General features: G+C 33.3%; 1 protein-coding gene across 1 annotated transcript; it reads left to right on the top strand.

Annotated features, from left to right (window-relative positions):
* Positions 1-5,332: 5,332 nt before the first annotated feature.
* LOC148611074 (galactose-specific lectin nattectin-like) lies at positions 5,333-23,452 on the top strand. The gene is made up of 4 exons (XM_088595211.1): positions 5,333-5,354; positions 19,945-20,042; positions 22,458-22,551; positions 23,290-23,452. The coding sequence occupies exons 1-4, from the start codon at positions 5,333-5,335 to the stop codon at positions 23,385-23,387; spliced, it is 312 nt and encodes a 103-aa protein (XP_088451337.1). The 3' UTR covers positions 23,388-23,452.
* The last annotated feature ends 12 nt before the right edge of the window (positions 23,453-23,464 follow it).

Below are 23,464 nucleotides of genomic sequence, written 5' to 3'. Positions count from 1 at the left end.
ACTTTGACCTACCGAGAGTCCCATACTTCTCTACAAGCCTCGATACCATCAGAGTGAGGAATGTTGGTATAGAGAGATGTGACGTCCATAGTGACCAGAGTGGTGTTTGGTGGAAGGGGATTCAGAGCCTGAATCTTCTGTTAGTAATTAGTCGTATCTTTTATAAATAATGGAAGCTTTTCAACATAGATGAAAGTCCAAAAATTCCGAAATTTTCTCTGTTGGATGGCCATTAGCAGAGGTTTAGAATTTTCAGGTTTGAGATATTCAAGAGTTTGAACGCCAATGTGGTTATTTTCGTACATTCTGTTTAACTCAGTTTTTATTTCTTCCGCAATGGATTGAGTGGGGTCTGTTGTTAATTTGATATAAAACCGGTCATCTTTAAGTTGACGCTTGGACTCATTAATGTAGGCGGATTTGTTCATGCTCACTACAGCGCTGCCTTTGTCTGCAGGTTTTATTATGATATTGTCATTGGTCCTTAGACCTTGAATTGCAGCACGTTCCCCTATTGTTAAATTATCGTGACTCTCTATGTTGACCCTTACATTTCTTATTATGTCAGATTTAACATTATCAATAAATGATTCCAAAGTTAAATTTTTGCTCTTTTTAGGGACCCACTCACTTTTCTTTATAAACCGATAGTTATTTTCATCTACTGAATCACTCTCATTTTGTCCCTCACTCTCTTTTGAGCTAAAGTACTCTTATATCCTCAAACACCTGGCGAAGTTGTCAAGTTCCTCGGTCAGGATGGTTTCGTGTACAGGACCGGGAACTGGGCAGAAATTGAGACCCTTAGCTAATAATAATGTTTCATCTTCAGTTAGGTTTCATACACACTCAGTTTATTTAAGGCACTGAAGAAGGTCATTTGTTGACTGAAAATGTTGCTCATTATATATCTACTGTCAAAGGGCGGTGTTGCCATAGATGTCACAGGGGTACGCGTTCGAGTCCTACGGAGGGAATGACCAACAATTTAATTCGCAAATTTGGCAGTTCTCCATGTTTTCCATGTCTGGTCTTTGTCTCTGGATTACATTCTTTTGATTTCGGCTAGAATCTTGGTTCCCTTGATTACTCGTTAACTAAATCTGCTATGACTTACACCTCACAACATTTGAGAAGCAGATCTGTGAGTAAAGGAGTACAGTTTGTTCTTATTGGTATACCTAATCGTATAGTGACTGTCATATAAATAAATTAAAGGAACCAGGATTCGATCGGTAATCAAAAAGAACATAAACCGGAATTAACGATTAATCAGAATGAGACTAAACAAACGATATGAAATAGCCAAAATAGCACGTATATACAAACGAAAGTAAGTAAACGAGACAACATCACCCGGATTCCACAAAAACTGTAATCTTGGACCTAGTTAAAGCGCCTTCTGCTTTTTATTCCAGAAACACTCTCCGGAATACTCACAAAATGCCACGTCCAATGTGTACGGAAGATGAAAGAAGGAAAAACTATGATACAGTGAGATACTACTCATTATCCTTGAAATCTTAAAGTAAGGTCGTGATGCTACGTCAGATGATTTTTGCATGATTTATTGTTATGATATGTTTATTTCATGATATCAAGTAGTTTGTGAAAATTTGTCCTATGTACTGCAGTAAATTTTGATATGAACATTTGATTTTACTACAATGTATTTCGGATAATTTTCTTTCCTGTCCAATTCTTAAATCAAATGCCCATGTCATGTGTGAATCGCTTCGTAAGTAAAAAGTAATTAGTATTTATAGTCGTGTTTCATATTATAAGGTCTCATGAGGTTTTATAACGACTTATCCGCCAGTAGGACTTGTCTGACTCGAATTGTATACCATATTACATTTACCAAAGTTGCAGTTACACTTACTTAGACTTCATTATTTATATTAAACAAGGTAGCGTTGCTCTTTTGACATGCTGAATACAACTTATCAGTGCTGGATTATGTCTGATGATCATGAACATAGTAGGTAAATGATAGATGTGAACAGCATAACGAAATGTGTTATATTGAGTTGCTGTCGATTTACTACAATGAGTTTCTTCTTAATATGGTTGTCATCAGTTAAATTTAAATTTGAAATTAAAAGTAAAAAATGTTTATTCGTATAAAAATTCTAAACTGCCTTAGAGGCGTTTTCACGTCTAGTTCGGACGATTATTGGATCGATCGTATCGTCGCCGAATCAGACTCATAAATATGTGTTCATTTTTTCGTAGATGATCTGCAAAGGCCTTTGTAAGTTCATTCATATAGAAGTTTTTTGCACAAATATTGTCCTACGCTGCAATTTTTTATTATTATTATTTATTACATACTATAAATTTCTTGCAAGTATTTCTAAACTCTGCCGACAAAGACCCGAATAGAATAAAAGTTGTTGGTACAGATACAACTCTGATAGCTTTATCGACAATAGCTAAAACTTCCAGTGAATCAACAGACGTAAAGTATACATCACTATTGATTCCTAATAAAGGTTCTATAATTCTGGGAATAGAGGCGATAACCGCGAGAAAAGTTGTTATAGTTACGACTATTATCATTCTGTCTCTTTCAATAAGGTTTTCTCTGTTCGTCTGGAATTGTCGTCTAAACAGGTTTTGTTTTTTGATTTTTCTCGACAACAATAAACACAAAACAGACATTGATACAATTGGTATTGCATCACTTGATATCATAATGAAAATGGAAATTGCCACATTTATCACATTCGTATCGTTATTCGTTTGTACAATGTCTGCTATACAAACTGAAACCATCTTTTTGTTTAATGTATCAATAATAAGTCTCTCTTTGGGATTTAGAATCCAAATACTGACTGTTGACACCGAGAAAGCAACGATTAATACAAATATAATCCCAATTACAACGTTTTGCCTGTTAAAATACCGCTGATATGTCATTGGTAAGTACACAACTAAAACTCTTTGCGTTGCCTGGGCAACTCGTAACCATTGACAACAGAAGTACAAAGCAGATGGCACAGTGAATGTGAAAGCAAGGTAAGGGTAACACCAGTGAAACTCTATATAGTCTTTACCGCCAAAAAAAATCACTGCATTGATTAGGCTTTCTGAAAAAAGAAGTGTCACCTCAAAAGTTGAATACAACGACATGAAACCATATCTATGATAAAAGTTCTTTCCCCAGAGGAGATAATGCAATAAGCATAACAACATAAAGGAAAAAATGCTGATGAATGGTTGTACATAAACAATAAATATCAGTAACCGTTGGGGATAAAAATCTCTTGGATTTATATACACTTCTTTTGTAGCCTTTCCTGATAAAATCCCTTGCAGTAATATTGCTTGCAATTCATCAGGGGATAAGTCTCTTTTGCCTACAAATAAAAGAAAGTGAAATCAATGAAAAACACAGTCTAAAATGAGATAAAAATTACGACAAAAAGAAAGGCCAAAAACGCATTGGAAAAAAATAGCATTTACTTATTAATAAAAACAAAAATACACACTCATAAACTCAAAAAATACTAAGCGATGTGGGGGCAATATGTTTTATCAAATATACTGAGTTGTACTGTCACTCTATAACATTTGCAGTCATTGCTTTTTTTTTTAGATCGTTCACATGCTAATGAGTATGGCTAAGCATTTCTGCTATGATCATTTTAAATTCGAATGTCATTTTGAAGGCAGGTTTTGTGTGCTTATGAATGTTAATCTTTGTAATTTCAGTTTTGTACCCTTCCATGAGGTAAATAACGCTTAAGATGACTTTGTTTGTTGTATTATTAAAGTAAAAAAAACTTGCATGAGATCAAACTTGACGTTCTTCACCATTCAACATTACCAATCGTCAATCAAGGTCGTTCGTCACTTGACAGATGAAGGAAGAAAACTTTTTGAAGTGAATGGTAGAAACTTAAGTGGCAAATTCGAATCAATCAAGGGAATATGGATATTATTCTACAATATTTCATTGAGCAATTAGTCTTGAAAGCAAACTTAGCTCCGATATTCATAATGTATTTTCAGGGTAGAATTTAGTCCATTTTTTGACACTTTTTTTCTAATCAAAGAACGTTGATGCCAAAAGACAGTTGGCGTCACAGAAGCTCATTGGTAGAGCAACAGAAGAGATAGCATTAAGAAGTTTAGAACATTCGCAACACAACATGAGAAATAATGAAAAAGATCCAAAGAAGAAAGTGTATCAATCATGTTATGTATATATAATATCATGGATAACAACAGTTAAATGTAGATTATATCGAGCATCTAGAAGCCTTTAAAGGTATATTTTTAGAACTATCTCAACAAAGACAATACTCTTTCAAATTCAACAAGTCATCGTCAACTACATCAAGTGTGTTACAACAAATGATACTTAAAGCGACATAAAGCAGAGCCAAATATGCAAAAGGTAGAAGCAACTTGATATAGAAACAAGTTAAAATACACACCAGTCCTTACATCATTACTGTAAGATATAAGATAGATGAAGCGGAGGTCGAAATGAGGGCGTTTTGCGAATCAGACCAAATTAACGCTATCTCAATAATTTCTGCTGTAGATAATTCAGAGAAACGAACAGCTTCTGTTAATCTATATCAACACTCTGGTTGCAGTGATAATCAAGTAACATGTTCTGTTTTTTACACTGATGCTTCCTTATTCAATACTACATTTAAAGATGAAAACCAACATATAGAACCTTTACAGAGTGAAGTTTCACCGAAGTGTTTTCTTGCTTGTAAAACAAGCTTCAAGAATGTGATGAAGAGATCTGTTGGTGAAGAGGTTAGAGTCAGAAAGCTTAAAAAGAGTCACTAACCATTCTGGCATCGACTGCTACAAACCCCGAACAAGGGTATGACAAAATTTTGGAGTAGACCCAATGACAGGTTTTGCAAGTTGTTGAAAAAGTAATTAAAGGAACCAAGATTCTAGCCGAAATCAAAAGTATGTAATCCAGGGACAAAGATCAGACAATGAAAACAGACACACACAACAAAGTACAGAAAACAACAAAATAATACATACATAGTAACAGAAGTAAATGAGTAACTCGGGCTTCACTTAAAACTGGGAGCATGGACCAGGTTCACCGGTAGAGTAAGCGTCCTATGCTTTTCTAGAAACACCCGCCAAGTTGTTCATAAGATCAAGCCCATGGTAAACGAAAGTGCATTAAGACAAAAACCAAATTCTTTTCAAAGACCAGAAAGGAAGACATGGTCGATATTGTTTCCATATTGAAACTGTAAAGGAAAGCGAAACTTACAGGAATCTATTCAGAATTTACGATTCTTCAACTGGCATAAATCAGATAACGACTTAAGTACCTAAAATGGACAACAGAGACGAACCAGGTATGAAACAGAGAATCAAATCGTTGATCCACCGTTAATTATGAAAATAGAATATGTGGTATGACTGTCAATGAGAGTCATCCACCAAAAGCCAAACAACGACAAGTTTTACCTCCTAGGGTATGTACACAGTTTTTACATTGAATCGCCAAATTGAACCAAGACACAAAAAAAAGATCAGAAATCAGTAGCATACAAAAACCCTGCTTGTTCAACCACTTTAAAAAAGAAGGGAAAATTGAACAAATGTGTGCCCTTTATATGGAAATAATCATGTGCTAAATGTCATAGTTTAAGCTTCAGCTCAAAGCCCATGCATGCACGTAAAGAATTCCTATGGAAGAATTTTAATTTGTGCAGAATTGGAATGGAAAGATTGTTTTAAGTTGCCATTCTTGATGGCAAAGAATAATATACTGCAGTGGTTACAATATCATATTAACCATTATATCTTAACCACCAATATTTTTTTGAGTAGTAGAAAATCCAAATCATACTTTCCGTGAAGAAAAACCAGAAACGATAGAACATTTATTATGGAACTGTAATGTAGTTCAAAATTTGTTACATAACCTAGGTGTATGGTTACTACCAAATAATATAACCATATCTTTCAACAAAAAGATATTTTTATTTGGAAACATTACATGTGGAGTTAATAATAATGTATGTAATCTGGTATTACTGAAGATTTAACATTACATGTATAATGCTAGGTGTTTTAATAAACAACTTTCATTGCAAGCAACTTTCTTTTTAGTATGATAAACTAGGGCAAAGCATGTCATCTAGAATACATGTATATTTGTTTGTATATCATAATAGTATTTTTTGTTACTATGTATGCATATAACATGTAACCATGTACTGATTGTTTTTGAAAAAAAAAATAATAATAATATATAAATATAAAAAAACTTTGCGATAACTGCATTATATTTGGATGGCTGTTCAATAGAAAATAGAGCTAGGAAAATAGGGAGCAGCTTCGTATCGACAATAAGTTTACTTAAGTACATTTGAAAGTGCGAGAGTAACAACTAAATCATGTTTAAAGATTGTTCTTGTTAATGTCTACACAAAAGATGGCTGGCACTACTAAATAAGTGTACACACTGACTGATGATCAGAGCAAGCGCTCTTTTGCAACTTCAAACTTCCCACATATTTGGCTGAGACAGATCGAAAATTAGTATATTTTATTTTTTATTTTATATTGAGTATCAGGACGTTTTACCTCAAATTACCGTATAGTTACCAGTATTTGACAAACGGTCGAACTACTCCATCACGACAACTTGCATCTACACACAGACATATTCGTACATAAGACTGAGATAAAAATGTTGATGCCTTAACAGAAGATGTTTTACATGAAATTATGAATACTGGTATGGTTAAGGAATCTGGTGGTCGATGGAATGCTCTGATGCCTATTCTGGAGAAATAACAAATCGTAGAGAACAATTAATCGCTATGAAACGACCTAAGTCGTTTAATCGCACCTAGAAATCGAATTTTTGGGACAGGAGCATGTTATACAATGAGTGATAGAGAATGGTAACACAGAAGTATCACCACCAATTTCAGTTTAATAGGAATGATGGTATATTCCCATCTTCTCTAATTATCTCCCCCCAAAAAGGTAGTGTTCGAGTGGCGTTTGATACAGTAACCGTCTACAACAGAAACTCGGTGAAATAGGTACTGTACCAGGGTCCAAATCTTTCTAACATTTTATTTGGAATTCTTCTTTGATTCGGAGATAGACTAATGCTTTAATTGCAGAGGTTCAACATTTTTAGACTTGCAAAATGTTGACAATTACCAAAATTCCCTGCATTTCAGATGGAACGCTGACAGTGACATAACGTAAGTTAAGTAGATCACCGCATGGCTCTCGTATTTGGCAACAATCCCTCGCCTACAGTTGTCACTTATGGCTTATAGGCATCTGTCAAGAACGCTTATTCAGATGTAAAGAATTTCGTGAAACGAGATTACAATTTTAACAAAGGAATTAGTTCCTACGTTTTGAGTTAGCTCCCTTTCTATGTAAATCATGTTTTGCGTCATTTCTCATTAAATGACATTGTGATTCTATCGTTTATTGGTACGCAACTTTTTTGTAGGCTGGCAGTATTTTACGGAATAAACATAACTTTCTAAAAAGTTTTATTTGTAAATTATCGTTAGAAAATATTTTAAATGAAAGCTTGTCATTCGAAAATACTTCAAATATAAGCTAGTGATATGAAAATTAAAACAAAAGTAATTGTTATCATTTTGAAAAAGTATTCAAGGGAACAAAGATTCTAGCGGAAATCAATAGAATGTAATCCGGGGACAAAGACCAGACATGGAAACAGACAATCACAAAAAAGAACATAAATACATGTAATTAAACTAATACATACAAAGTAACATCTGTAAATGAGCAACTCGGGCTCCACCAACAACTGGGAGCATGGACCAGGTGCACCGGTAGGATAAGCGTCCTCTGCTTTTCTAGAAGCGTCCGCCGAGTTGTTTATAAAAAGTAAAGTCCAGGGAAGACGAAGAGGAAAGGAAATCCTTGAAACGTTGTACAAATCAGTTTTCTTGGTGTACATCGATACACCGTAATGATACACTGGTTCATGATGACGACCATTAAAGTTCTGCAGTGATGACTTCAATCTTGAAGCAACATAACCCTGTTCCAGAATCCTAATTGTAAGTGGTCTAGTGCGATACAAAAATTCTGCGTAGTTACGGCAAGCTCTGGCATACCGTACGAGTTATAATATGAAAACGACACTACATACGCAGGAGCTGAAGGAATGTTGCCACAAATGAAAAGAAAGTTGACAATACGAAATGAAAAGTCAATACGTTTGTCCTAAAGTTTGGTAAATAGTTTTCCTCTACCATCGATCTCTAAGTGTAGGTCAAGATATGAGGCTGATGTCACAGTGTCTGTAGTATCCTTTTTCTTAAGTTCTTTGGGGGTAGACAATACTTCATGTACATAGCGGAAACTGAGACTAAAGGATATCTCTAAACGAAGTTCTTTCTTTCGGATCAGATCAGCTATAAGGTCAGCCTCATAGGAGTGAAGAAATAGGTCAGAAAGTAGAGGAGCACAATTTGTTCCCATAGGAATACCGACCGTTTGTTGTACAATACAGTTAGGTCATTTCTGAAAATTTGGTCTCATTGTGTTCCAAAGCTGTTTTTAGGCTGTCTGAACAAAAATTTCCAGTGTTTTGTCATAAAAAAGTGCATATTTTTTAATTCCTTGGTGTATGGAGGTTCAAGTCATTTATAAGTAATTAAGTGATTATTGTTATAAAATCCAGTAGCCATGGTAACATACTGAAAAAAATATTACTGAGTTTTAGTACAAACAGGTGTACCTTTCCAAAACTAACAGACTAATAATGATTTATAAAATACCAGGCACGTAGACACTACCACAGGATGAAAGCATGCATGGAGTAGGTGGAAAAGTAATCAAGGGAACCAAGGTTATAGCGGTAATCAAAAGAATGTAATCCAGGGACAAAGACCAGACATGGAAAAAAGACATACACAACAAAGAACATAAAGTAACTAAAATCATATATACAAAGTAACAAAAGCAAATGAGCAATTCAGACTCCACTAAAAACGGGGAGCATGGACCAGGTGCAACATAACCCTGTTCTAGAAGCCTATTTGTTAGAGTTCTAGCGCGATACAAAAAGTCTGCGTAGTTTCGGCAAGCTCTGGCATAACGTATGAATACGCAGGAGCCGACGGAATGTTGCCAAAGACAAAAGGAAGGTTGACAATTCTGAATGAAAAGTCATCACGTTTGTCGTAAAGTTTGGTCAATAGTTTTCCTTTACCATCGATTTCTAAGTGTAGGTCAAGATATGAGGCTGACTTCACAGTGTCTGTAGTATCCTTTATCTCAAGTTCTTTTGGGTAGATGCGATGTATCAAATCCCCGAAATTAGGATTGTTTAAAGATAATACCTCATCTATATAGCAGAAACTGAGATTGAAGGATCTAGCCAAACGATATTCTTTCTTTCTGATCAAATCAGCTATAAAGTCAGCCTCCTAAGAGTGAAGAAATAGGTCAGCAAGTAAAGGAGCACAATTTGTTCCCATTGGAATGCCGACCGTTTGTTGAAAAACACGTCCACCACACTGGACAAATATGTTGTCGATTAAAAATTCCAGCATTTTGTAAACATCTTCCTCTGTATATTTGGAAGATGATTTGGAATTATTTCTTACAAAGTATGATTAATCTCTACCAAGAACTATATATTTGTATCTAGATGTTCCATCTTTTTTGGAAAAACAACGATGTATAATGTTTTTAAGTCGGGATTTTAACTGAGTATGGGGAATAGAAGTATAAAATGTTGAAAAATCATAGGTTTTAATGCTATTATATTCTGATAATAGTCTTGAACTGATTGTCTCCAAAAGATCTTCCGAATTTTTCGGGATCCACATTGAATTAATACCACTACGGGAGTAACAAGTGTTGTGGTAGGACTGCAGACTCTCTTTGACAGTTGTGAGTCTAGAAGTTAAAAGTTTTGAAAGAGGTTTGGTGGTACATTTTGCAGATCCAGCTATGAAACGTTGTTTGTATGGATTCTTGTGAAGTTTAGGAATCCAGTACATAGACGGTAAATCACAATCATCGTCCTTGGAAAAGGGTAAAAATAATAAGACCATTTTTGATTCATTTTCTCACAATTTTAATTCAAAAAGATCGTGCGAAATTAGGTATTCTGAAAATCAGCCATCTGATGCTAACGATCCGGATACCATTCTTCATTTAAAATTTACCTGTTTATCATTACATATATTACATATATTACATCTGTCTATGTATAAATGCTTAACTACATTTAAACAATATATCCACCACATTTCAAACTTTTAATTTTAAGTTTTACAACATTTGACGGGGTAACTTGGTGTGCGAAACAGTGCGCCTTAATGTAACTGTATAGTGCACACTGAAAAATGCGTCCACCACACATGACAAATATGTTGTCGATAAAAAATTTCAGTATTTTGATAACAGTTTCTTCGGTTTATTTTGAAGATGATTCGGGATTATTTTTTACAAAGTATAATGAATCTCTACTAAGAACTACATGTTTGTATTTAAGCACAATGGCTTTTTCGGAGTAACAACGATGTATAATGTTTTTGAGTCGGTATTTTAACTGAGTATGGTTAATACAAGTATAAAGAATTGAAAAATCATAGGTTTTAATGCTTTTGTATTCCGATACTAATCTTGCATTGAGGGTTTCCAGAAGATTTTTAGAATTTTTCATGATCCACATTGAATTAATACCACTACAGGAGTAACAAGAGTTGTGGTAGGACTGGAGACCCTCTTAGACAGCTATGAGTATAGAAGTTAAAAGTATTGAAAAAGGTTTGTTAGTACAGTTAGCAGATCCAGCTATGTAGCGTTGTTTTTATGGATTCTTGTAGAGTTTAAGAAATCTAGTCCATGAAATTACATCTTGCGTCGTTTACATATTAAACGTAAAATGTTAAGAGATGTTAATGATGGTTTTAATGAAATTATAATGGCATGGGTCCGGCCGAATGGTACCACTATCCCATTTACTAAAGTACATATTATGTCTACTTTTTAAAATTCTTGTAAACCTTTTTTATTGTGTATTTAGACTTTACCATATCAATTCAATTGAAAATTTCTAATTCCAACAAAAATAAATTGGGAAACTACATTATTTATTATATAGATAGCAGTGTTTTATCGAATGTTCCCATCGAAATAAATTGCGATAATTCACACTGTAAAATAAATTCGGTAATTACAATTTCGGACTTTCTCCCGCCGAAACGTCACAACTTTGAAATCAATCAGCCATTCACAAAATTTTAAAAATTTGAAGTTAATTTTGTAAATAGCAACGAATAATCGAGGAAATCTATATAATAAGTGGGATAATCAATTGGTTATCGTGAATAACCAAAATATTATCACGAATCCGAAGAACGCATAGATTTAACGAGTGGGCGGAACTTGTTCCTCGCACGATGTAAATAGCTGTCTTTGTAAGAATCATGCAAAATCTGAAAAATGTGATACACCCAAAAATAGGCTACATATTTTTTATTTTTGTAATTAAGTTGTTTTACGTGTCTATATTATGAAATGTGTAATTATTCATTCAAATCTACCTGCTTTTAAGAGATAATCACCATGAAAAATCCAATAGATTCTATTATATTTGAGTGTCATTTACAGAGTTATATCCCTTAATTTTGAATTCTACAGTGCATTCTATACAATGTTTATCTCCTATGAGCATGGGTTATACGAAAAACCAAATGTTAATTTCTGTTTACTGAAGCATCTTAGTTTTCCATATATTTTCTATCTTTGCGTCAATGCGTCTTTAGAGTGGTTATACAATGATTGAACAAACTATAAACCATGAAAAAAGAGAACTTAATGTTTGAAATATTCCCTAATATATACTTTATGATAGGAATAATCAAAATAATATAAAAGATACAAACCGTCCATGCTAGCTTGTTTCCGTCTTATACAAGTTTCATGAATTGAGTAACCATATATATATTCAGTTAAAGGATTAATATTATATAAAAGTTAAATGATACAGTGTCATTGATGATGCAGATGTCTATTTAATGATACCGAATTTCTGATAGACAATATTTTAGTAAACCGTTGGATGCCGAAAGTAATCAATTGATATGTATCTATTTTGTTAGAAATCTACGTGACTAATACATGGTTTCTTATGGATGAAGGAGTAATCAAGAGAACAAAGATTCTAGCGGAAAGCAAATGAATGTAATCCGGGGACAAAGACCAGACATGGAAAACAGAAAATCACAACAAAGAACATAAAGAAATGTAATTAAAATAATACATACAAAGTAACAAAAGTAAACGAGCAAAAACTGGGAGCATGGACCAGGTGTACCGGTAGGGCAAGCGTCCTCTGCTTTTCTAGAAACACCCGCCGAGTTGCTCATAAAAAACAAGTCCGGGGTAGACAAACGAGGAAAGGAAAACTATGACCCGTTGAATAAATCAGTTTCCATGGTGCTGATGGATACACCATAAAGATTCACGAGTTTATGATGACGACCATAAAACTTCTGTAGTGATGACTTCAATCTTGCAGCATCATAATCCTGTTCCAGCAGCCTATTTGTTAGAGTTCTAGCGCGATACAAAAAGTTTGCGTAGTTTCAGCAAGCTCTGGTATAACGTATGAGTTGTGATATGAACACTCCATACGCAGGTGCTGAAGGGATGTTGCCACAGATCAAAGGAAAGTTGACAATTATGAATGAAAAGTCATCACGTTTGTCGTAAAGTTTGGTCAATATTTTTCTTTTACCATCGATTTCTGAGTGTAGGTCAAGATATGAGGTCGACTTCACAGTGTCTGTAGCATCCTTTATCTCAAGTTCTTTGGGATAAATGCGATGTATCAAATCCCCGAAATTAGGATTGTTTAAAGATAATACGTCGTCTATATAGCGGAAACTGAAGAATGTATGCTTCTAAATTCAATATAGTTAAAATGACAATACTAATTAATTAGACTAATGAAATATGTATAAAGTCATGCAAATAAAATTTAAAAAGAATAAGGAAGATATCCAAAAAAAAAAAAAATGCAAAATATAAAAGGAAGACACAATTGTTCTAAATAAATATGTTTTAACTATATGTTTTACAAATACATTACTTTTAAAATAGTAGAAGTGTTTAATTGTAGCACAAACAGTGCATTTGATCACGATTTCAGTGAAGTTGGTGTTTATTAATTTGTGTTATTTACCAACGTCATTAAGAACTATCAAAGCTATTCAGTAGGGATTTTACAACAATGAATCAGCACGGTACGTTAATCATATAACGTACATTTCTAACAAATCAAGGGTATCATTATCGAACTCTTAAGAATTGGCTATGATAAAAATTTTGTCTATTGAAAAATAACATAAATTTTCCATGTGCATATTGTTTATTGCGCGAACTGCTTTCAGAAAAAGAAAAGTTGAAATCGAATCTCATTGTTATATGATGATTTCATATGGATTACACTCGTTGTTCAAGAAATACACTACTTAGTGCCACATCATTCACGTATTATATGTAATCAAAGAATTATGATTTTAAAAAAATGTCCAGGATTATAACCTATCATGTATTGATAAATACCAATCATCAGAGTGATAATCCGCGAATGGTCATGTTGCACCCTATATCTTTCTAAATAGCAATATTATCTACTATAAGGTATCATATTTGTCTATGTATTTAGAGGGTAAATGATAGTTTCGTCATGATAATCTCTTTCTAATCCAAATTGTCAAAGCTCGATTTTTTTTCATAATCCGATTATTCTTGGTGAAATCATAGAATATGTTGCGATACCAATAAATGCAATAATCAAGAGACAAAAGTGGCGCCATGAAATACCAATAATTAACATTGACAGAAGAGTAGTAAGAATAATTCACATTTACAAAAAGGTAAAAATCAGTGCAGCAGTAAACAAAACTTGAAAATAAATTAAAAAGGCATGTTCTATTCAGGCATATTAATATGAATAAATCTGAATTAAAGATATTTAGCGATTTGTATTGTTTGCCGTCATCATCCAAAAAGCTGTTTACAAGACTTGATTTTATGCATAAATTAGATCGGATTTTGCAAATATCATTTGATCGTGCAAAATGGGGACTAGAAAAAAAGAAACATAATAAATGAAGGTTTAAGGCTTTAATTGTAATTTTTTATGGTCAATTTGGACGAAAATTGAAGAGTAGATTATAATGTTTGTATTTCTACTCTAATATAATTTAACAGTAAGGTTTTACGGAAATGATATTGACTTCGAGTTCGGTAATGAGATACTAATATTTATGTTAGGCAAGTTCCAATGTCGTCTGCTCTGATATTTAACATGCCTTCAAACGAATCCGAAAGTGAATTTGAAGGTTTAAGCGAATCTGATATTGTAAATGTTCAAAGGGAAGTCATAGCAGCAAAAAAGGTTGAGAAATGTTCTAAATGAACAAAGTATAGGTGATGATTCAGATTCAGATAAAACCCCTGAAAATGAACTTGAAAATGATGTACCTATCAATATATCAATGAATGAGGTAACTCTGCTTATTGTTGGCATTCAAACTTTGATGTTCTAAAAAGGGGTCTGTTACATATACTTACACCTAGGGGAATAACTGACCCCGAGATTACAATGGACCCAATAAAAGATACTCTTGGCAGCTCTTTATTGATGATAGGTTTCTACAAAATTTGATAGAAAAAAACAGTTACGCCAATTACCAAATAATAAACATGCCAAGAGATTTTAAATGTCATGGATTACACCAACCCCGCTAGAAATAAAATATTTCCTTGGTCTAACATACCAAAGGGGTATAACCCAAAAACCTAACGCCAAGTTATACTTGTCCTTTTATGTCAACTTTCATCTTTTCTTTAACAATCAGCCGTAAGACACGCACAAATTTTAAGATATCTACACTTTTCTGATCATGCAGCTGAGTTAATAGGTACTTCTAGCTATGATTAGGTCAGTGGTAAATCATTTAAAATGTTTTTGTTCCCAGTGTATTCTAAGGAGAAATCTCACATTTGATGAATGTGTGGTGTCCTTTAAAGGTCATACATCCCTGAAATAGTACATACCCTCCAAACCTAACTAATAGGGTGTTAAGATATAGATGCTGGTAAATGATGATAACAGTTACATACAATATATTGATATATACCCAGGCAAACCTGTAAGAACCGAAGGAAATTAAGAACTGCATTGTTAATGGAAGACTAAGAGACCAGGGCTATCATGTGTACTCTGATAATTGTTTTTACTTTTCCCTGTCTGTTCACTAAATTGTGGGAAAACTATGGTACTGGTGCATGTGGCACTGTATGTCAAAACAATGCAGGTTTGCAGAATGATACATTGTGTAAAAGAAACCTCCAACATCAACTCAATTCGGGCAAAAGAGACCTATATTAGCCACAATATGGAAAAATAAAAGAAATGCCTCAGTCATCTCCACAATACAAGGTGGCAATGTAGGACATGCAAGTCGTTTAGTCAACGAAAATGGTACATGTTCTAGGAAAGATGTTGTTTCTATTAGGGTAATCTTTGATTATACAGAAGGACATGAGGATAAAGCTGACCAATATATATAGTACTACAGCTATAATCATAAAACATTGAAATGGCCAAAGAAAGTTTCCTTCCGGGTATTAGAAATGATAAAATTCAATGTTTTCTGACTTTTTACTTTAAGTCGCAATCACACATTCACCATCACATTTTTGAATTTATCTTCTATGTTCATAAAAAGGCTATTATCTGGTTCGTCGAGGAGGGGGAGGGACAACAGTTAACTTACCAGAACTCAAATTAGTTTAGAGACATATGCCAACAACCTTTCAAATCAAATCAAAATGTCATGTCTCTTACATGAAAAACAGGCTGCGGGCATTGTGGAAAACATTTAAGTCTACCTAACTGCTTTACAAAGTACCATACCCAGAAAAACTACTGCTAGTTTTGTTTTTTTTTATACTTAATTGGACATTACATTTCCATAGTTTAAATTGGATAGAGCTGAACAAATGTAAAGGAATTCTAATAAAAGAAAAGATACATTGTAACCGGTCTACAATTCATTTATTCAAAGTGAGGGATAATTTTTTGTTGTTATAATTCAATTTTTTTTCGGAGTTCATTTTGATGCATGTTGTCGGTTTAGTTATCAAAATTTTATTTGATTTTTTTAAATGAAAAATCATTTCTCCGTTTTCGCATTTGAAATATCAAGTCATTGAGTCAAACAACAGTCATTAAAAATCTTTCCAACCGATCAATAAGATTATTAGTATTTCAAAATTTATGAAATATTTATATCAGGACTATTTTGATTTATTTAAAGGTTGAAACAATGGGAAACAGTATTTTAACCATAATTTCTTGTTCTGTCATCTAAAGTAAAAAAGTACTAGCTTGTTATGTCCGTATTTGACGGCTATTGATAGCTTTGGGACAAAACCAAACGGGTCGAACTGATAGATTTTCATCGTACAATTGCTTGCTTGGTATCAACAATGACGGTTTAATGAAAAATGTTGTTCTAAACTTTTTCATGCTTTGATTTTTACGTTTCTGCGCCAAAAATAAAAATCTAGTACTGAAAGTGTTAAGAGCAATTCTCTGAAAGGACCAAAAGAAAAGGAAAAAAAATGAAAAACATGCTTATTTATACTGTTTGAAGTCGTTCAAGCATTTAGACGTGTAAAACAGTAACAAATTTTATTTTAGTAACACACTATCAAAGAAAATTCACTGTTCTGCTGGAAAGGTAGTTTTATGCCATTTATAGTTATGTTGTTTCCATGGAAACTATAACTGAATTTACTTATTAATTTTGTTTTGCATTCATTAAGATCAACATTATATACAGTTATTTGTCATGTTATAAGACTTCTGTTAAAACTCATGTTTAAAAAGAGTCTAAAAGTACCTTAAAAAATGAAATTTTTGTATTATATGAATGCTATTTTGGCATTATATGAATGCTATTTTTAGTTAATAGAAATGTAATTTCTTTAAATGTTACAAAATATAAACTTTACTCTTTTATATAAGAGAAAAATAGTCATGTGTTATTTTTCTCTTTGCGAAAAATGATGTTGAATATGGTTGCCCTGGCAAAAATCGAAAATATGATTTTTTTAAATGTTTTTATGTATTGTTTCCATCATCATTTCTGGAATTTTTAACATATTTGTCCGGTGTGGTGGACGTGTTTTTCAACAAACGGTCGGCATTCCAATGGGAACAAATTGTGCTCCTTTACTTGCTGACCTATTCCTTCACTCTTATGAGGCTGACTTAATAGCTGATCTGATCCGAAAGAAAGAATATCGTTTGGCTAGATCCTTTAATCTCAGTTTCCGCTATATAGATGACGTATTATCTTAAAACAATCCTAATTTCGGGGATTTGATACATCGCATCTACCCCAAAGAACTTGAGATAAAGGATACTACAGAAACTGCCTTATATCTTGACCTACATTTAGAAATCGATGGTACAGGAAAACTATTGACCAAACTTCACGACAAATGTATGACTTTTCATTCAAAATTGTCAAATTTCCTTTCATCTGTGGCAACATCTCTTCAGCACCTGCGTATGGAGTGTTCATATCACAACTCATCCGTTATGCCAGAGCTTGCCGTAACTACGCAGAATTTTTGTATCGCGCTAGAACTGTAACAAATAGGCTTCTGGAACAGGATTATGATGCTACAAGATTGAAGTCATCACTACAGAATTTCTATGGTCGTCATCATGAACTCGTGAATCGTTATGGTGTATCCATCTGCACCATGAAAACTGATTTATTCAACGGGTCATAGCTTTCCTTTCCTCGTTTGTCTACTCCGGACTTGACTTTTTATGAGCAACACGGCGGGTGTTTCTATAAAAACAGAGGACGCTTACCCTACCGGTGCATCTGGTCCATGCTCCCAGTTTTTAGTGGAGTCCGAGTTGCTCATTTGCTTTTGTTACTTTGTGTGTATTATTTTGGTTATTTAATGCTTTTGTTGTGTGTGTCTATTTTCCTGTCTGGTCTTTGTCACTGGATTTCATTCTTTTGGTTTCCGCTAGAATATTGGTTCCCTTGATTACTCTATCCCAAACTTTTAATCTTCATATAATATTATGTTTTCATCAAGTGACCAAAATGTAAATGCATAATCTGGATGTTCCTATAATACAATAAAAAATATATTTTGTGGCAACAATAAAGGTTAAGGTCACGACAAAAATGTACGTTTATAAAAATAAATTACGAAAAAGACCCTGAAGTTGTGACCTTGCTTCTTTTGTGTCGTTTTTTTTTACTTCTTTTGCAGGAACAGTTTTCATCTGCTTACTTAAAATGATTATGAGTATTATTGACAAGTCTTGTAAAAAAAGACTGAAATGTCCGTTTTCTTGAAGATTACCATGGTTACCAGGTTTCTATTAAAATTTCTCAAATTGAAAATAAAAATGGCGGGGATATTACAATTCAATTTAATCTTTTTTTTTTAAATGAATAAATATTTCTCAACTATCCTGGATGATCATCAGTATTCTTTTAATTCCTTTTATGTTATTTATATTAAACAATAATAAAGCGAAATCAATCCAACGGATAGGATTTTATATTGTTTCTTTGTATAGGTTCCTATTGTTTATCTACATTGATAAAAACTGTACCAAAGGTACTCAGCATGAAATAGTTAAAACTATGTGTACTTGGTGATAAAGCAGAATGAAATTCACAAGAAAATCACTTATCTTTTTCATTTTTGTAAAAAATCTGATATGTAAGTACAAAATGAAATTAAAAAGAACACTACGATATTTTTTTTCAATTTGAAATTGAAGGATTAAATTCATTTTTTTTTCCTTATATTTACATGCTAACGGAGGTATTAGGTTTATGTTACTGAACTGGAAAGGCCACATGTTGCTAAATTCATCTAATGTTTGATTACTATGAATGAAAAATATATCAATTTCCCAACCCAAGATAAATTATCTCCTGCATTCTTTAAATGTTTGCTTAAGTGATATTAAATAGAAACATCATTTTAAATGACCACAGAGACTAAGTTCTATTGTTTCAATTTCTTATGTTTAAGAGGATGTCCATCCAAAAACCAGGCAGTGGGTAGCACATGACAAATTTTGTTTTCAAAACATTTCACCCATTTCGTATCACAAATGCATCCTTTTCCAAAGTTGAATGTTGGATTAACTGCAACGATAAAAGAGAAATAAATTATATAGAAAAAGTAATCAAGAGAACCAAGGTTATAGCGGTAATCAAGAGAATGTAATCCAGGGACAAAGACCAGACATGGAAAACAGACATACACAACAAAGAACATAAAGTAACTAAAATCATACATACAAAGTAACAAAAGTAAATGAGCAACTCGGACTCCACTAAAAACTGGGAGCATGGACCAGGTGTACCGGTAGGATAAGCGTCCTCTGCTTTTCTAGAAACACCCGCCGAGTTGCTCATAAAAAGTCAAGTCAAGCAGTGAAATTCATTGAAAAAAGGAGATAACTCTTGAACAAAATTTGATTGCTTTGTTAGGGAACTTTAAAATCATTTTTTGAGTCATGTACTGTCAAATCAAATCGAATCTAATACTTTGTGTCATACATATGGTAAATACATTACATTGAAACACAAGTATTCAGTGGGTTATAATATACCTTGTGCAACTCATATCATATGACCTGCCTGATTTTTACATCGACAACTTCTTAAACACAACAAGCTGTAGATCAATAAGATCAAGAAACGATGTAAATTTGTATAAATGTAAGAAATGATAGAAACACTTCATTTTTCTTTGACAATAGAATCGATGAAAGGTTGAAAGACAACACAACAGACCATGAATATCGTATCTTGTATATTATTTTATTATCTTTTTAAGCACATGCAGCTGGAGAATGTCATCTTGGATTGTTACATTATGCTGGTTCGTGTTATTTGTTTATCAACACATCGAAAGAAAACTGGTTTCTAGCTGCAGTAAGTAAAGTAACAAAACATAAAAACCAAACCATCAAGGAGTCTTACATAAAACCTGGTTTAACCCACCTTTCATTTTGAAATGCCTGTTCCAAGTCAGAACCATGTAATGGTTTTCCAACTTTTTCCTGATATTTAATATACCGACTTTCCTTTTAGACTTTTCCTATTGACTACTGCCTAGGTTTTATCAATGCGGTATTAAATAGAATGCAATGATGAGAGGATAAAACTTTCAAGTGAAAGTATTTTTGAAATTATTCAACTACACAGAATATTCATTTGTTGTAAATAAAAGTTAAGTTTTTGGCTGGGAAAAACTCCTTAAACATCTTAGTCAATATCTCCATAGCTAAAATGCCGCTTAATCACCAAACTGTTTAGAACTGTGACATGTGTTTCGTAATGCATGCCCAAATTAGGTAATCTTGGTCAGTTTCATATATATATATATAGCCCAGCTGGCCGAGTGGTCTAGGGCGCTGGACTTTGTGCAGGCGGTGTTGCCATAGATGTCACAGCGGTACGAGTTCGAGTCCCCCAGAGGGAACGACCAAAAATTTGCATCGCAAATTTGACAGTTCTAACATCGTTGGGAATTTTTCAGACCTTTATATTTATATGTTTGTGCAATTATCTCATTTAAGGTAAATCGAACGGACGCGGTAAGTTGGTAGTAGACCAACCGGTTAGTGAGTACAGACATTCTGTAATCAGGTGTACATCCTAATTTACTTCCAGTCTCTTCCAGACAATTAGGGTTCTATTGCATATTTTATAGCCTCCACCTTCGCTTAATTTGTCATTTATTCAACATTTTCAGTTTTCATTTTTTTTTGTTTTTTGTTATCTGATCTCTCATTTCATACGATGAGATTTATTGAATAAATGATCTTAATCCCAATAGCTTTATCGTTCATTTGAGCAAATAGATCTTAGTCTCTTTGGTGAGAAAAATGAATCAGATATGTTCTATCGTGGATGTGTTCTACAGGTCTGTCATTGGTCTCCGAATGAATAGCTAATATCGAATTTATTTTACTCAAATTTCTTTGGCCGACATTTTTGTTTCTGTTTTGTTTTGTTTTTGTTTTTTTTGTTTTTTGTTTGTTTTTTATTTTTTTTAATTTTTTTTTTTGATAAAAATCAGACAGGATGTGATTCGTGCGTGTCAAAACCCCACTGAATTTACTTTCATTTCTTATTCAGAATCAGTTACAGACCACATAAAAAGTCATAGTTTCCATTTTGGTGTTGCGCTTTTGAGATAAAATTTATATACTAGTAGATTGTACATGAAATTAGCACTTTGCAAGAGTCATCCTTCTTGATTTTGTTCGATTTGGTTGGTTTAAGTGGGAGATAAATGTATGATGTTTTCAAGAGTACAGATCTTAATAGGGAAAGCAGAACTGTTACGTAAAAATATAGCATATGTAGAATGAAAAAAAGCATTGATTGTTTGGGGGAGTTTTTTTTTCATCATTAATCACTTTAATATGGACAGTGTTTGTATTTTATATGGACTGGTACTTAATATTTTCGGTTCCCCACTATTGTATGAAAATTCTAGATCTTTCCATACGTACAAATTAAGACAGGATTAAAAGATACTAATAATCAATACGGAATCGTTAAATTCCTAGCCAATTATTAAAGATATAACACGTTCCTTATTGTTACATTTTTTTCAAATGTATGCATAGTTTGTCCTGTTTAGTATAGACATGCATGTTATTCGACCAACAATCGAAACTCCAAAAAGGAACAAATTACGTCTCATTACAAAATGACCTGTTTCGTCATTGTATGTTGCATACATAACAGAAGACCTTGAAATTTAGACTTTGACAAGGAACTTTTTTGCATTTTCTGTCAGTATAATACGAATGGATTATTGTACATAATCGATTTGGTAAATGTACAAATACCAGTCATATAAGTATTAAAAAATTCTGTTTGCTGCACACGTGTGTCAGTGGTAACCTAACATCAGCAGCATTAGAACCACATACTTAAGAATATCAAGATCCCAAAATACATTATTCACAAACAGTATACAAATGTATTTTATAGATTGTGTGCTACTTCGTTTGTTTAATACAAGGAATAAAGCATCATTGTTTAATTTTGTCTAGTTCGGGGCGGTTCAAACCAGGGCACTGTTCTCAGGGACCTCTGGCCCACCAGCAGTATCATCAACCCAGTGGTTTCCAAATTTAAGAATGTCAATCATATAAATATTGTTAATTCCGTATGCTGTTCAAGTAGTAATCTCTCATATGATGTAAATATTGTTAATTCCGTATGCTGTATATGTGTTTCAAGTAGTAATCTCTCATATGATATATGATTTTTCTATGTTCTCACTGATAATTCAACTTTGGAAGTTTGACTTTTCTTTACTTATTACAGAGTTCGTGTAGAGAGCATGACAGCACTTTAGCTGAAATTACTACTAAAGCAGAGAACGATTTCGTTGTAAACATAGCAAACGGTCTCAAAACAGGTAATTGATATACACCAACACAAAAAGGGGTTATAAACTGATAGAGTAATCATAGAGTAAATAATCATAAGGGAACCAATATTCGAGCGGATATCGAGAGATAATTTTCAAAGATAACGGCTAGATAAGGAAAATAGACACACACAACAATGAACATAAAATAACCAACATAGCAGGTACAAGGGAACGAAGGAAAATGAGCAACCCGGAGTCCACTAAAAAAATTGAGCTAGAACAGGTGCACCAGTAGGGTAAGCCTCCACGCGTGACAAACGTATCTGTTATTCTTTCCATCACACAGAGAGTGCTCCATCTATTTTCCGTATCCTCTCCTACACCACTGATTGGAATTCAATGTAATCACATTATCTTTATTACATATTCCGATTGTGTACATCCTATTTCAGATTTTGATCCGAATTAAATTTGAGGTTTCCGGAAGCAAAACGTGTTCTTTGTCAATTATGAACTATTCGTGATGTCCCGTTGAATGCATTCATTTATTATAAAATAAATCATTTAAATATTATCATTTGCTAGCTATATATAGCCAGACAGCTTTTTTTTTAAATACAATTAACATTGGCCATATCATCGAGGTCTTTTAACACTTTGCTTTAGTAGTTGAAGATAAAGAAATTAGTATCATTTTACGTCTGTGATAATAAAACGTCGAGGATTCCTTTATTCAAATTTCAAGAAAGATGACATCGTTAATATCAATTTTCAAATTAAAAGATTTTTGGATTGGAGGAAGAAATGACGTAATAGATGGATTGTGGGAATGGTCCTCCGGAACACCATTTAATTTTACTGACTGGGTCAAGCCAATATAAGACGACCAAAATCACAATCTGAACTGCCTTTTGATTTTCCATGGAAGCTGGGTTGATCACTTTTGTCATTTCACTAA

Source organism: Perna viridis, chromosome 7, assembly GCF_037379345.1.
Source record: "Perna viridis isolate PV_CMFRI_1.1 ecotype Kerala chromosome 7, ASM3737934v1, whole genome shotgun sequence".
NCBI classification, from domain to species: domain Eukaryota; kingdom Metazoa; phylum Mollusca; class Bivalvia; order Mytilida; family Mytilidae; genus Perna; species Perna viridis.
The sequence above is the reverse complement of the archived record's forward strand: the minus strand, read 5'-3'. Positions and strand labels throughout refer to the sequence as shown.